This window comes from Primulina eburnea, chromosome 4 (assembly GCF_022965805.1).
Source record: "Primulina eburnea isolate SZY01 chromosome 4, ASM2296580v1, whole genome shotgun sequence".
Lineage (NCBI taxonomy): Eukaryota > Viridiplantae > Streptophyta > Magnoliopsida > Lamiales > Gesneriaceae > Primulina > Primulina eburnea.
The window spans coordinates 43373897-43387950 of NC_133104.1; the positions used below are offsets into that span (position 1 = coordinate 43373897).

The 14054-nt window shown below is 32.5% G+C and overlaps 1 protein-coding gene across 3 annotated transcripts; it reads right to left on the minus strand.

The window, feature by feature from the left end:
• Window positions 1-955: 955 nt before the first annotated feature.
• Window positions 956-13179, minus strand: LOC140829301 (probable serine/threonine-protein kinase SIS8). 3 transcript variants are annotated; one of them, XM_073192392.1, is made up of 13 exons: window positions 12073-13179; window positions 10700-11137; window positions 9533-9633; window positions 7891-9101; window positions 7752-7792; window positions 6841-6909; window positions 6350-6450; window positions 5577-5655; window positions 5443-5478; window positions 5236-5304; window positions 2126-2175; window positions 1848-2024; window positions 956-1359 (listed from the first exon to the last, which is right to left on the minus strand). In XM_073192392.1, the coding sequence occupies exons 1-13, from the start codon at window positions 12553-12555 to the stop codon at window positions 1281-1283; spliced, it is 2934 nt and encodes a 977-aa protein (XP_073048493.1). In that variant the 5' UTR covers window positions 12556-13179; the 3' UTR covers window positions 956-1280. The 3 variants fall into 3 exon arrangements, with proteins under 3 accessions (XP_073048493.1, XP_073048492.1, XP_073048494.1); XM_073192391.1 differs by having other exon boundaries at window positions 5380-5478; window positions 12073-13178; XM_073192393.1 differs by having other exon boundaries at window positions 5380-5478; window positions 10700-11156; window positions 12073-12248.
• Between the last annotated feature and the right edge of the window lie 875 nt (window positions 13180-14054).

Sequence of the window (14054 nt, forward strand, 5' to 3'; positions counted from 1 at the left end):
TATGAGACGGATCGACTCAATTTTATATTTATCATGAAAAATAATTTTTTGACATACAAAATAATATTTTTCATTAGTTTGAATCGAATTTGAGATATATCTCATAAATTGTTTTGTAATTTATGATAGATATTCGATGAATTAAAAAACAATTAAATTTAACTGGTAAAATAATAAAAAATAATTTTAAAATTGATTAATTGTATGAGCTTGGCGCTTGATTGATGCAAAAATTCCTATCATTTCGTGCAAAATCCACAACGAATCAAAACTTTCTACTTTGAATATCCGTGCTTGCAAAGGCATGTAAATATTCAAATCCCGATTATAAAACGTAATGATTAATATCAAATAGGGATCCATTCAAATTAAATTCACGAGGGTATTTCATAAATTTTGAAAAATTTCAGAAATTTGGATTTTTTTTAAAAAAATTGTGCAAAAAGAAAAAAAGAATCCTAAAATTCATGAAATTGAATAAGAAAATCGACATAGATCTATGGTACCCTTTAAAAAATGTAAGGCAATATATTCAAATTTTGATTTCGTTGCTGACAAAATTTACTATTTACATCGAATTGCACGACCTTTGTTTAAAGTGAATGTCAGACTAGTGGAATTTTACACTTTGAAACGGAAAAGGACGTGCTATTTGAATTTCTTCTCATTTCCTTTCCCAAACTTTTCATCCTACAGCTTGAATATATTTTTATTTTTTTTAAAATTAAAATAGAAGCACATTTATCTTATTTTTTTAAAGATTTAATGTCTAATTTTTAAAAAAGGTATAAAAAGCAATTAATTTATATACAAGGTTCTTCATATTAGAATGGACAGTTTTAACATATTTAATTGGATTTCGACAAATATTTATTTATTTATTTATTTCATCCAGTTTTTTCCCATTCTTAAATGATGGAAAAGCCATAAACCCCACAAAATTTAATCTAACCCGTAAAAAAGTTTATTTTCTTTTATCCTAGACTGCCAAAATAATTCTTTTACAGTCGGGCATTGATTACAATAAATACACATGAACATGGCCAGCAATACACACTGCACAATTTTACTTGGTGGCAAGAAAAGCAAGGAAGCAAGTCAACAACAAAGGAAAATGTGTATATGTTCAGATTCAATCAAATGCGTGGTATCGGTGGAGATCTTTTCTTGAACTCTTGCGACAATGATCAAATACCATTACGTGACATGCCTTCATTTCAAGGCGCTTGTGTGATCACATTATGGTTCGTAAAAGTGGATGCACACGGACCCTTTTTTCCTCAACTCCTGGTAATAGGCTTCTGAAGAGGTTTAAGTGCAGCCATAATTTCGCCGAAGGATGGCCGTAACCTTGGATCTCTACAATTTTCAACACGGAATGGTTAGCTTCCCTTCGCTATACAAAACAACTCCAACAATCCCAAAATTTTAATTCGATGTCAGACACAGAATTAGTAGCTTACACAACATTCTTAAATCAAAACACAAAATGATTCCTACTCAGGGGAGGGTCGAGCTTGACCGCCAAAACAAACCTGGATCTAGAATAAATTAATGACTAAAGGACATATCGAAATAGTTTAACCAGCCATTCAATATGAATTGAGTTATTTTATCAACATAATAGTCCATTCAAGCAACATAATAAACAAAGAGTCTTGTATACTAGGTAATCGCAGAAACAAAGCATTGGAAGGGAGGGATTCAAACTGAATTGGATGGTTTCGAATTGATCAGTTCTAAATTCTTGATGGGACAAATCACAAAGGTTGAGTTTGAGTTGAATGGAATAATTTGAAACATTTGGCATGAACAAACTTAAAAATGAAAGGGAGCATGTCACTCACGTTTGCCAGCATTTAGTGATTATATCAGCGATTACTGGATCCATGTTATCTGGAATGTCAAGACGACGATGCTGAAACCCGACAGCACCGACAACTTGCATTGGGTTCATTCCTCCCCAAGGCTGTTGCATAGTGCAAAGCTCCCACAGTATGACACCAAAGCTAAAAACATCACATCTACATTCAAATCAATCAAAAACCAAATCAGACGAAATATATTTTATAATCTGCTTATGTATGACAGTATAAACTCTATGACTAATAAGCAGAGGACATACTTCTCATTTGATGGTTCATTTCTTAGAACTTCTGGTGCCATCCACTCTGCCTGAAGAAAGGTAAATATGAGATGATTGTGAGAGACTCGCAATCAAAATTGAAGTCTAAGATTTAACTTCAAAGAGATTTTCCAAGCAATGAGAAGGCAATAATTAGTTGCAAATATCTATATATATATATATATATATATATATATATATATATATATATATATATATAAAAGCAGAGTTGTGCTATATTTAGTAAGTTCCCGCCAAAATTTTTACTAAATTAGGATATTAAAAAAAAGAAAAATTATTTCCTAATATACTTAATAATATTACAATTTTTAATAACAATAAAATGAGTTGTCTTTTCAAAGTTTCTTTTCGAAATTTCATGCCTATTGGATGACACAATTTGATATATTTGATGAATAATATGTAATTAATTAAATTATGAAAATTAATAAAATTTTCGTAAAATATATCAAATTCTTTTTAAAATTTCAGTTTTAAAATTGAATTTCTTGAAAATATAAATTTCACTTTTTATTTCAAATTTAAATCTAAATATCTTGAAAAAATAAATTGAAAAAATAAATAACATTCAAAGATTTGATATCGATTCTATCACATGATTTAATATCTTGGTTCCATCACATAATTCATGTGCTGAATAAAATTTGATTTAAAACAATTAATTTTAAAAATGATAATTCTAAAAAAAATTATATCATTAATCTCAAAATAAGTGATATGCAATAAATGATTGAAAACAATTAATTTTATGCGATATTATTGATATTTTTGTAAGAAAGAATTACATATTTTCTTTTAAAAAATTTGAAAATATAAACTTCAATTATTATTTGATTTGATTATAACAACTCTTTTATTAGTTAAAATTTAAATTTAATTCATTTTTATATCAATTTAAATGTAATCTATGGATTATGTGTTTTTTTATATATTTTATTCAAATTGAAACTGAACTCAATTGAAAACTTAATCTACTTTTAAATCATTCAAAAATATATTTAGAGCTTAAACTCTATTCTCCAAACTGTTAAAAAACAAAAATCACTCTTATTAGTTCGTTGATACGATCTACCAGCATATGAAAACAACAAAAATTCAAGTTTAAAATGTATTTTTCATTATCAAAATTTTATTATTATTTTGTCCAGACATTTTATTTTTTTATTTAGTGGTAATATTTATATTTCTTTTATTTTATATGGCTCACATGCACACAAATATATATAAACAAAAGTTTTTTCCATATCTTGAAAGTTTTTTGTAAAAAATAATATGTTATAAAACAATATCATTATTAATGTATTCACGTACCTCATTAATATTTGAAACAAATAGGAAATAAAAATGTAATTAAATGTGAATTGTTTTCAATTTATTTTTTAAAATTCAAATTCAAATTTGATGTTTTTTGAAATTATAAACTACATTTAAGTATCTGCATTGGTTATATTACTTTATTTAATTTCAATTATGATTTTAAGTTGTGTGTTACTTTTATAGAATTTATGTTTACTATTCTCTATCATACTAAATAAAATATAAAATCTTTTATATAATATTATGTTTTACAATTTTTTTTAAAATAGTATCCGTAAATTGTTGTTATTATTGTTATGTATCTTAGTAGAACTTTAAAATATGCATTTTAATAGAAATTTAATATAAATATTTTTAACATGTACAAAAAATAATTAATTTTTTAGTCAAAATTTATTCATATAATAAATGACAAAAAAATTGAATTTTTTAAAAAATGTTTATTTATTCTTTAAAATTTTGATAAACAAAATAATATAAGATTTTTAAATATTTTTCTATTTTTAATATTTATAGCAGTCCCACATAACCAAGATAATAAGTCAATTTAACGACAAAATATTGTTATCATTATTTGAGCGTAATTTCAAATGACATTAATATTTTGATATAATAATTTTTTATAATAATATTTAAAAATTAAATATATTCATTATATTAAATCAATAATTTTAAATAATTATTTAATATTTACTAATTTTAATCATTAATTATATAAAATAACACTCCGTGCATCGCACGGGTGAAATACTAGTAAATAACTAAAACGCAGTTGTTAAGTTGCATTAATAAAACATTGAATTTAAGATCAACTGTCAAAGAAAATAAACAAAGATTTTAGCAATGAGTAAATAAATACAAGTTTAGTTACACAACAGAAAATTAGCTCACATTGCCCCACACAAATTATTGTCAGATGAATCAATCACGTGCACTGAAGAAAATAAGGATAATGCAGATGTATCACGGGTGTCCCATTTCTTATTCTACAACCTGTACTTTAACTATCTATTTCAGATACGCAAAAAAAATCCTGAGAACTAGTTCATCACTTCTAATCTTCAGAGGAACACAGATTCCACACTGAAGATATATTGGTGGTAATGCAAAAATTAAGTCGATGAAAGGTGACACTATACTTTTAACAGACACTGGCACAGTAATTTGAATTTATTTTTGGACCATAGATCATGGCAAACCACTTTTTTTAAGGCAAAACTTGATTATCAAATATCTCCAAAGGCTTGAAAGTAGTAGGACAACCAGCAATTGAGTTATCATCTACTACATGGCTGATAATCAAATGATGCAACAAAACTTAGCCGTTGGCATGATTGGATCAATATGCTATTTCATGAAGGCATAGGCAACAAATGAGCATGCACCCAGATGGAAAATGGAAATGGACATTTATGATCGATGGTCATCTATTCTAGCAATTGATTTCAGAAACTAACTATTTGCATGATTAGATATACAGGGTGTCAAGGCAAATGACTTCACATAAGTTATGTGGAAACATACAATGAGCATTGCAACATGTCATGTCATATCATTCAGACAATAAAAACCTAAACCAGGTACTAAGCAGGAAAGAATGAAATCCAGAGAACAAAAGTTAAATCTTATTACTAGAAGGGGGAAGGTAAAATTTCTCCAAGCGATGCATCAGCAACCAGACAAATGAATGCCCATCATAAAAACAGAAAGTATAATTTCTCCAAAACCATCAGACAGATGAATGACCATAATGAAAGACAATTTTAGCTCACCGTCCCAGCAGTTGACCTGGAAGAAAGATAAGTACTGTGCTTCATCCTTGACAATCCAAAATCGCATACCTAGAAGAAGAAAAGCATACATGATGCATATAAGTGAAAAATGACAGGCTCCACTGTCAGATAAAAGAAAGTCACCTTTACAACCCAATTCTTATCAACAAGAAGGTTTGGGGATTTCAAATCGCGATGAACTATTACCGGTGTGCAATTGTGCAAATAATTCATTCCTCGAGCCTGTAATATAAAATATATTACATCTGTACAACAAGATTTACTCACAAAGTAGAAGTTAACAAATGCTAAAGAATTGAAAGATACAAACTCAAACATACCGTATCAAGAGCCATCCTTAATCGTCTGCGTTCGTCTAGTTGATTGTTGGGACGATGAATCAATCGGTACAAACTACCTCTGTAAACATAAAACTGATTCAATTTATTGCCCAAATTGCGACATGGTGAAACTCGTCCACTCAATAATTGCAAAACAGAGAAAAATATATATAATATATGTATTAACTATGAACACCAAAGTAAGTCATCCATGAAGTTACGTATTAACTATGAACACCAAAGTAAGTCATCCATGAAGTTACGTATTAACTATGAACACCAAAGTAAGTCATCCATGAAGTTATGTATTAACTATGAACACCAAAGTAAGTCATCCATGAAGTTAGCAATGCTAACAAGAATTGATCAAGGATAAACCGGTCTCCCTATGAGATCCATATCTAAACATGCAGCATTCTAAAATGTTGATATTTGAATCTTTCAATCAGGTTATACAACCCACCTAGTTGCATCTTATACAACTCACCTAGCTCCCCTCAGCAAATTACATTTAACATTAGCTGCAGTTAAAGAAATTTGTTTCCAATAAATTTACTTGGCTAGAGTTTGGATATACTTCTCAGTGAATATCTTAAAACAGGCAGAGGAAAGGGCGACATAGAAAGGTTAAAACTAAAATGTGGCTTGAGCACGATCAAGGCTATCAAGAATTTTCTACAGACAGCTGTGTGACAAATAATATAATACCATATCATATGCAACTGAACTACATGGAGTGTAAAAGTCAAGAACTTAAAAGGATTTCAGCATACCTAGGAAGAAATTCAGTCACAATTGAGAGATTAGGGGGGCGGGTAACAGCTCCCATGAAGAGAACTACATTTGGATGCCTGAGTCTTTTCATGATTAGAATCTTACAAAATCACGCAAACAATGCATGTCAGATGGTAAACATGCAAAATAATTTGTTAAATAACAGAAAGTAGGATATGGCAAGGACGCGAAAGTGCTGGCAATGAAACAATTGAGCAAGTTGAGTGACAACTGTTATAAGTTCTGCTGAACAAATTTTCAAGGACATCCAATTGTGTAACTAATCATTCAATTGGCAGATTATTCTATAATGTCAGACAATTGATCATTGATAAAACATCCATTCAATGTGTGTGAAAATCATGAGTTCCAAAGGAATAAGCACTGGTGATTTCTCAAACCGCTTCAGATCCAATTTTTTGCAAAAAAATGAAAACTTGTATCAATTACAACATAGTATTGAAATGTACTTCCAAAGTATCTTATTTACCTCACTTTTAAATTCCTCCAGAAATTCTCCAGTAATATCTTGGTCAAGGAATTTTTTGACAGCAACTTCCTAAAAGTCAGAATCAAGTTATATTAATTCTTTACTCAAGATCATCATATGAAAAAAATTACAGCCTTATGGAACGACAAATAATAAATACACACACAGACAAACAACTACTATCACAGAGGTAAATGTCTAACATGTAGAATATCTTTCGATTCCTTATCATCAATTTTGAGGAACATGAACATAAATTATTTGAGAGGCGTCATGCTGATGACTGGAAAGTGGACAATTGTCTTGCTTGGTCTAGAAAATGCTGGCAAGTTAGAAGTACACATGGTATACAAAACAAGAACATAATGATTTAAGTATTTGAGAGATGATCGTGTGGCACTGCCAAACTCCTCACTGCATTTGGTGCTCCTGAATCCATATTTATTTCAATATAAAAGTCATGTCTCTGTGTTCAATAGAGAACACAAGCCTATTTAAACACACATGCTACTTCAGTGAGTATAAAGTTGTTTTCTCCCAATAAACAAGGAATATCTGCCGATTGCCTATCTCTAACATTATATTTTGGCACACGTAGCTTAAGAATCCAATCAAGGCAAAGAAAAGAGAGAAACAAACGTTTTGAGTTAAAAACCGTGAGTTTTACCACCAATTAACATTTTCGATATCTGAAGTTTCGAAGGAAAAAACGGGCATCATCGACACTTGTAAGAATTTCGATATGTAATGAGATGAAAAGGCAAGAAATTTGTAATGATTACACATCCTGCACACAACTAAATTTCAACGACATGATATACATGTGGCGGCTACTTCACATGTTTTATATATCATCTTAAGAATAATAAAAATAAATGTCCCCAGCTAACAAAAGACTTTGAGAAACTCACAGTTCCATGCCAGTCTCCACGGTAGACCTCACCATAAGATCCTGCAATAAGAAATGTCAAGTTAAAAATTTGTGCTCGGAGTTGGAAACACTAATCCAAACAATTATATATGTGGATGAGTATAATTAGAGATTCGTACCAAGCCCAATGCGCTCACCCAAGGAGATATCCTCCCATGGGATTTCACAATCAGCTACATCATCAAGTGTCACATCAGATTTAGAACTTTCGTTACCCGCCGACCTGTCTGATATTCTCTCCCCCTCTGAATTTTCCCCTAGACCCTCGCGTTCATGGCTACCATTTCCTCGTTGTTCAGAAACAGCTACATCTACGTCTCCATCACTTTTTATACAATCCGCTTTATTAACAACAGCAAAAGGACTATCTGGCGAAAGAATAGTTGTTTCCAATATCTCATACTGCTTACTAACTACAGCAGTTGTTGCTACAACAGCTGCAGCTGCAGCTGTTGCGGTGGCTGCAGCGGCTACAGGAAGTTGAAGCTTTGAATCACTTGCCTTTACAACTGCAGCTACCATTGAAGAGGCAACCGCAGCAGCAGCTGCGGCGGCGGCGGCGGCTACAGGAACATTATTTTTGTACTTTGCAGGATCAATTTCGCATTCTGATGGACTAGGACGCGCAGTAATTACTTTCAGATCAGACGGCTCCTGCAAAGGAGTATCTGAATTGCCTCTATTACGAAAACCATGCTGCGGCAGTGGAGGTAGAGAACTTCGATCTTGGTTGGTGTGGCCCTTAGCTTTATTTTTTCCATCGCTTCCTCCTTTTTCTTTTCCTTGTGTCATGGGCTTGATGTCCACCAGTGGCAAATCTAATTGGTCTGAGTACATTTCAGTGAACAAATTTGGAGGTGCAACAACGCCACTTTCAAGTAGAACATCATGGAGCTTCTGAACTAACTGGGGATTTTCTTTGGCAGCATCAATGACTAACTGTGAAATATCCTTCGCTTTCATTCTTCTGACAGTTGGAGAGCTTACGCCTTCGGTCCAGGAAGGCGATCTTGCATGTGCATAAGAATTATTAGACCTAGTTTGGATTTCCCTTGATGGCTCTTTTACAAACAAAGGTGTTTTTGAACTATCATCATTGTATTTGGACCCTTCCTGAGGTTTCATCCTAGATTCCTTTTCCATTGGAATATTCTCTCCAAATATATTTTTCTTATTCATAGTTGAAAACTCTGGTTGGTCTTCTAATAAACTGGATACTTCACCACTTGATAAAGCCACATGAGAAGAGTTATCGAGATCCATATTCACCCCCACGACATCAGATGGAATGAGTGTACCAGGGTCCGCCATTAAATCAACAATATATTCCCTGAAGCATATCCACTTTGTATCAGAAAGAGGAATTCGGGAGAAGTAATATATCACAAAAGGGTCATTCACAATATTAAAGAAATCTGATCTGCCACAGTACATTTTTAGAAACAAAGAATTAATCAAGACAATTAAAAAATGAGCAGTATCATCAATGATGTTCAATAGAAATGATGTCAAATAAGCTCATGACCACCTTAAAAATCCTGACAGCTAATTAGAGTCTAGAAGTGCATGTTCTACAGCTTAACTAGAGATTTTAATTTAAAATTTCATTTAGTATCTGAATGACATTCTCACAAGGAACAAGGAGACAATTCAATAACTCAAAAGATATAAAAAGAAAAAAAGGGCAGGAGGAAAGAAGGGATAGCACAAGGCCAACATTTCAGTTAAAAAGATTGGTGAAATCTGTCAATTACAACTTGCCTTCCGTCAATTTCAACAATGCCCATTGCCACATCAGCAGAGCCTGCAAATTCAAGTCCCTTGACTAAGCGGCAACGGATTCCCAAACTATCTGCCAAAACCTGCATAATAATGCCCGATAGACAGAAGGCTGAATGAAGAATTCAAATCACTAACTATACCCTGAATCGTGCGGACAAATATGTATGAATGAAAGCAGACTTCTCAGTGCAGAATTCAAGTTAGTAATGGAAACTAATAAGAGGCATATAAGCGTGTCAGCTCACCACAGGGATGTATTCACCTAATGAAGCCATTTAGCAACTAGCGAAAAATAAATTGGTTATGATGCAACTAAAGAGGAAAAACTTAAGTACTGATACTAAAGGAAAGAACTTAAGAAGAGATGAATTCATCGTTGTGTAAGACAAAAAATAGGAATAATAGAAGGAGAAATCCAACTTACCTTCCCATAGTTGGAGGGAAAAACAAATGAAGACATAAGATTTTCAACGAATAAACAAAGAGGAAATGAACAAGCAAATTTAATTTCAAGTTTTGTCCTTATATTAGCATATTGTTTAGGTCAACATGATCTAGGAAACCTTTAACCTTTACATGCTCTCCTCAGTAACAAGTTGATCTTCATCAACGGGTAAAGAATAAAAGGATAATTAAAGGCAAGAGGTCCAAGTTCTAGAGATGCCCAGAAGCAACGTCTCACTAAGCTTCTGAAGGGTACTAAGTTGTAAAAGACTGTTCCAATGCTCCGATTTGAAACAAGATGAAAAAAATTTTTAAAAAGCAGAACGAAAAATTCAGGGTATTTTTGTTTTCAAACATCGTTCACTCTTCTCCATTTTGGAAAAACCGCATATTACACCCTCAAATTTAAAGCTGGATCTGCATTCTCAATCAGCAGATCCAGCTCCAACATGAGAAAAAAATTGCGGTTTTGCAGGTTGATAGAGGTTTATCTCATATAACACCCTCAAATTTAAAGCTGGATCTGCATTCTCAATCGGCAGATCCAGCTCCAACATGAGAAAAAAATTGCGGTTTTGCAGGTTGATAGAGGTTTATCTCATATAACACGCTAGGAATGCCCAAATAAGCCAATAGGATGGGTTGAACAAATAACTTGCAGGTTGTTTCATGAACATATTCTCGTCAAGACGTATTTAGTACCTTAAACAACAATGCTCGATGACGAGCCAGACCAATTGTCAAAGAACCAATAGGCAAAACCATGCTCCTGTGGGTTGCTTTCAACCTATGGCTTATATTTCTCCATGCAATCAACATCTTGTCAGGATCACTAACTGGGCCCCCCATGTGATCAGAAACCATCGTAGCAAGCTTCTGCACCATACTGGATGTAATAACATTTTCCTGGTCAGGTCTTACTTTAGAAGCCAACTCCAATGCTTCCCGCTCAAGCCTCAACAACTTGGGGTCGGCTGCTTTATTTACTAGAATTGCTTCCCAAGTTATATCATCAGATACAGGTGCTCCTTGCAGATCAACTAGGGAAGGCATTCTCGACGATGTGGACTCATTTAAAATGCCATATAAATCATAGAAACCATCCAGAATCTTGTCATCATAGCTAAGGGCATTGTAATTCTGTGAATAGTAGTTAAATCTAGAATATGAGATATGTCAGAAAAGGAAATTAAGTGGATCATGCATGGGACCAACAAAAAATACAGGATACAGAAATATATGAAATGATCTGATATCTGCAAATGGAAAAAAAATAGGATAACTCCTTCCAATGACTTCCAGTGAAAAAAAAAGAGAGCAATTTCATACATTATGTCATAGATGGGTGTCATCATGTTTTTTCAGATTTCTATATTGTCGACTACTAAGAGAGTGGACGAAGATAGAAGAATAGAGCAATATTGTGAAAGACTCTTAACATTATAACTAAGACATGACACATTCCAAAGCCTTGAGGACCAGGGGCAATGTTTCAATTGCCTGAATGATAGTTCCGAAATTTTTTGAAATTGAAAACCTTGGGCCTTTCCTTGCAACAATTACAACTAAGTTGACTTTAAACCAGATACAGTACCCCACAGAAAAAAAAAAGAAAAAAAAGAAGAAAGAAAAGAAAGACATGGTTAGTATTTTATAATATGCGAGTTTCAGCGCTGTTAGGGAACACATGATGACCAGATGATTATTTCTACCATTAAACATAAAAGTTAAAGGTACAGAAAGAATTGGACTCTCCAAGAAAAACGCAGTCCCGGTACTTTAAAAAATATTACATAATCAAAAGACTAACGGTGGACTAGGAACTTCCATCCACACGGCAGAAATGACACTAACAAAAACTCATTCAATATTCAAACTACAAATGTGTTGAATATTTGGATTCTCGAGCTTAACTGAGAAATGGATGCATAATTTTCACTTAACTTGCCATCATGTGCTAACATGTTCATGCATAATGTTAATCGACTATAACACTTGATAATAATAACTACAATCAAGTAACAAAAGGCCACAACAGATAAAACCATAGTAGGACACGATGTTAAAGCCCTTACCCAGTAACGGTACGCAGCAACTTCAGCAGGAGTATTTTCAACAGGAAAAGAACCTAAACTTATCTGCTTTACAGCTTCAATTTGAACTGCCTCAGGATCCTCCTTTGCACTCAATTCCAAAGCTAACTGTATCTGATATTCCTCTATATCAGGATCCCTCAAATTACTTGATTCTGAATCAGCCCTCACTGCATCGAGAGCAGCGTCCAAGCTACTACTGCCCACAGGATCAATAACTTCCTCTCTTTCTTCGCTCTTTGATTTGGAAGACGACGATGGACTATGAGTATTCTTGTTTGTTACAGAATTTAACCATCCAGAGATGTTGGAAAATGGTCTATTCTCAGATTTAGAGTATGAATGCTTCCCAGTTGGATAACCATCGCTGGAAAACCTGTTATTACTCTTCGAGGATGAAGAAGAACCTTCTGAATCTGCAGACTGGTTAAACCCTATGTGAAGCTTCTTCAGAAAACTTTTCATATCTTTTCATCCTAAACACGAATCACTCTCAAAACAAGTTGAGAAGAACAAGAAACAAAAACATCGAGCTCCCGTCTGCAGAACCCCGTGGATCAAATACGCCAAGAACCATCAAAAACATTTTCTTATCTTTCCTCTCCAGTCATGAAACACCATCAACAATAGTCCAGAACAACAAAAGGAAAAAAAAAACAAAACACAATTATTGAGCTCTTCAGCAGAAGTCCTCTAGGTTAATACCCAAGAATCCAAACAAAACCCACCAATACGAAGGAAAAAATCCAATTAAATTAGCTCATGTACAACAATACCCAGAAGCTCAACTTCAAGAAAACACCTTTTTTAGAAACTTCTCACGGAAGAACCAAAGAAAGACGATTCTCAAAACAACACAAGAAAACGCATGGATGGCTCCTCAAATCTTGCAAACAAAATAATCGCATGCGCGCATTAGAAATTGGAAAATATATTTTGCTACTTATAAAGACTGCCACTGTCCTGAACCATTGAAGCAAAGAATTACGATTGGATCAACCAGCGAGACTAAATGGCAACGGAAATGGTGACCGAGTCAAACGTAATTCTCCCCGGTGGTGATATATTGACTTGAAATGTGTGAACATAAATAGATTGTTTCCATTTTTGGCCCATTAATTTGAACAATAAATCAAATAATTATATGCGTGCATGCTTCAACTAAATTACTTTAATTTAATTATTAAATTTTGAGATATTAAATGTGATACTATCAAGTAATAATAATAAAATACGATTATTTATATGATATTTTATCAATTTACATACTCTAATTAAAATCTTATTTAAATTAATTTTTAGAGTATTTAGAAAAACTAATTCATCGTATGAAAAATCGAGAGGAGGAAGACTAAATTTGAGGAAATTTTGGGACATAGAAATAAGTTTCGAAATTATTTATAATTTATAAATTATTTAAAAGATAATGTCATCAATTTTGAGCAAAGGACAGAGCAGTGATGCGTATAAAATAATATTATTATTATTAATTGTGTTGTCTGAATAAAAATATTTAAGCCGTGATTGGTTGGTTAATTTTTGACAAAGATAGATGGGACCCACTTTGAGGTTTTCTCATTTAATTATCGTTTTTCTATTGATACTAACATTTCATACTTTGCACATTTTAAATGAAAATGCTCCATAATACAATTTACTATTAAAAATAGATTTTAAAAAAATTGAGAAGAAAACTCCGTCGAGAAGTTTTTAGGTATAAAAAAATGTGTTGAAGGAATTATCAAATTTTCTTTTACAATATTTAAAAATAAAAGTTTTGAACCAACAAATTTTGAATAAACGATATAATATAAATTTTTGTATAACGCTTTCAAAAAAAATTGAAATTGTATGCTAGTTATCAGATTAATAGTTCGGTTTAGATATTTGTTTGTTTTTCCACTTAATATCTCTTTCACAGCCACATATCTTTCGGACTAAAGAATTTAGTTGATTGTATAAAT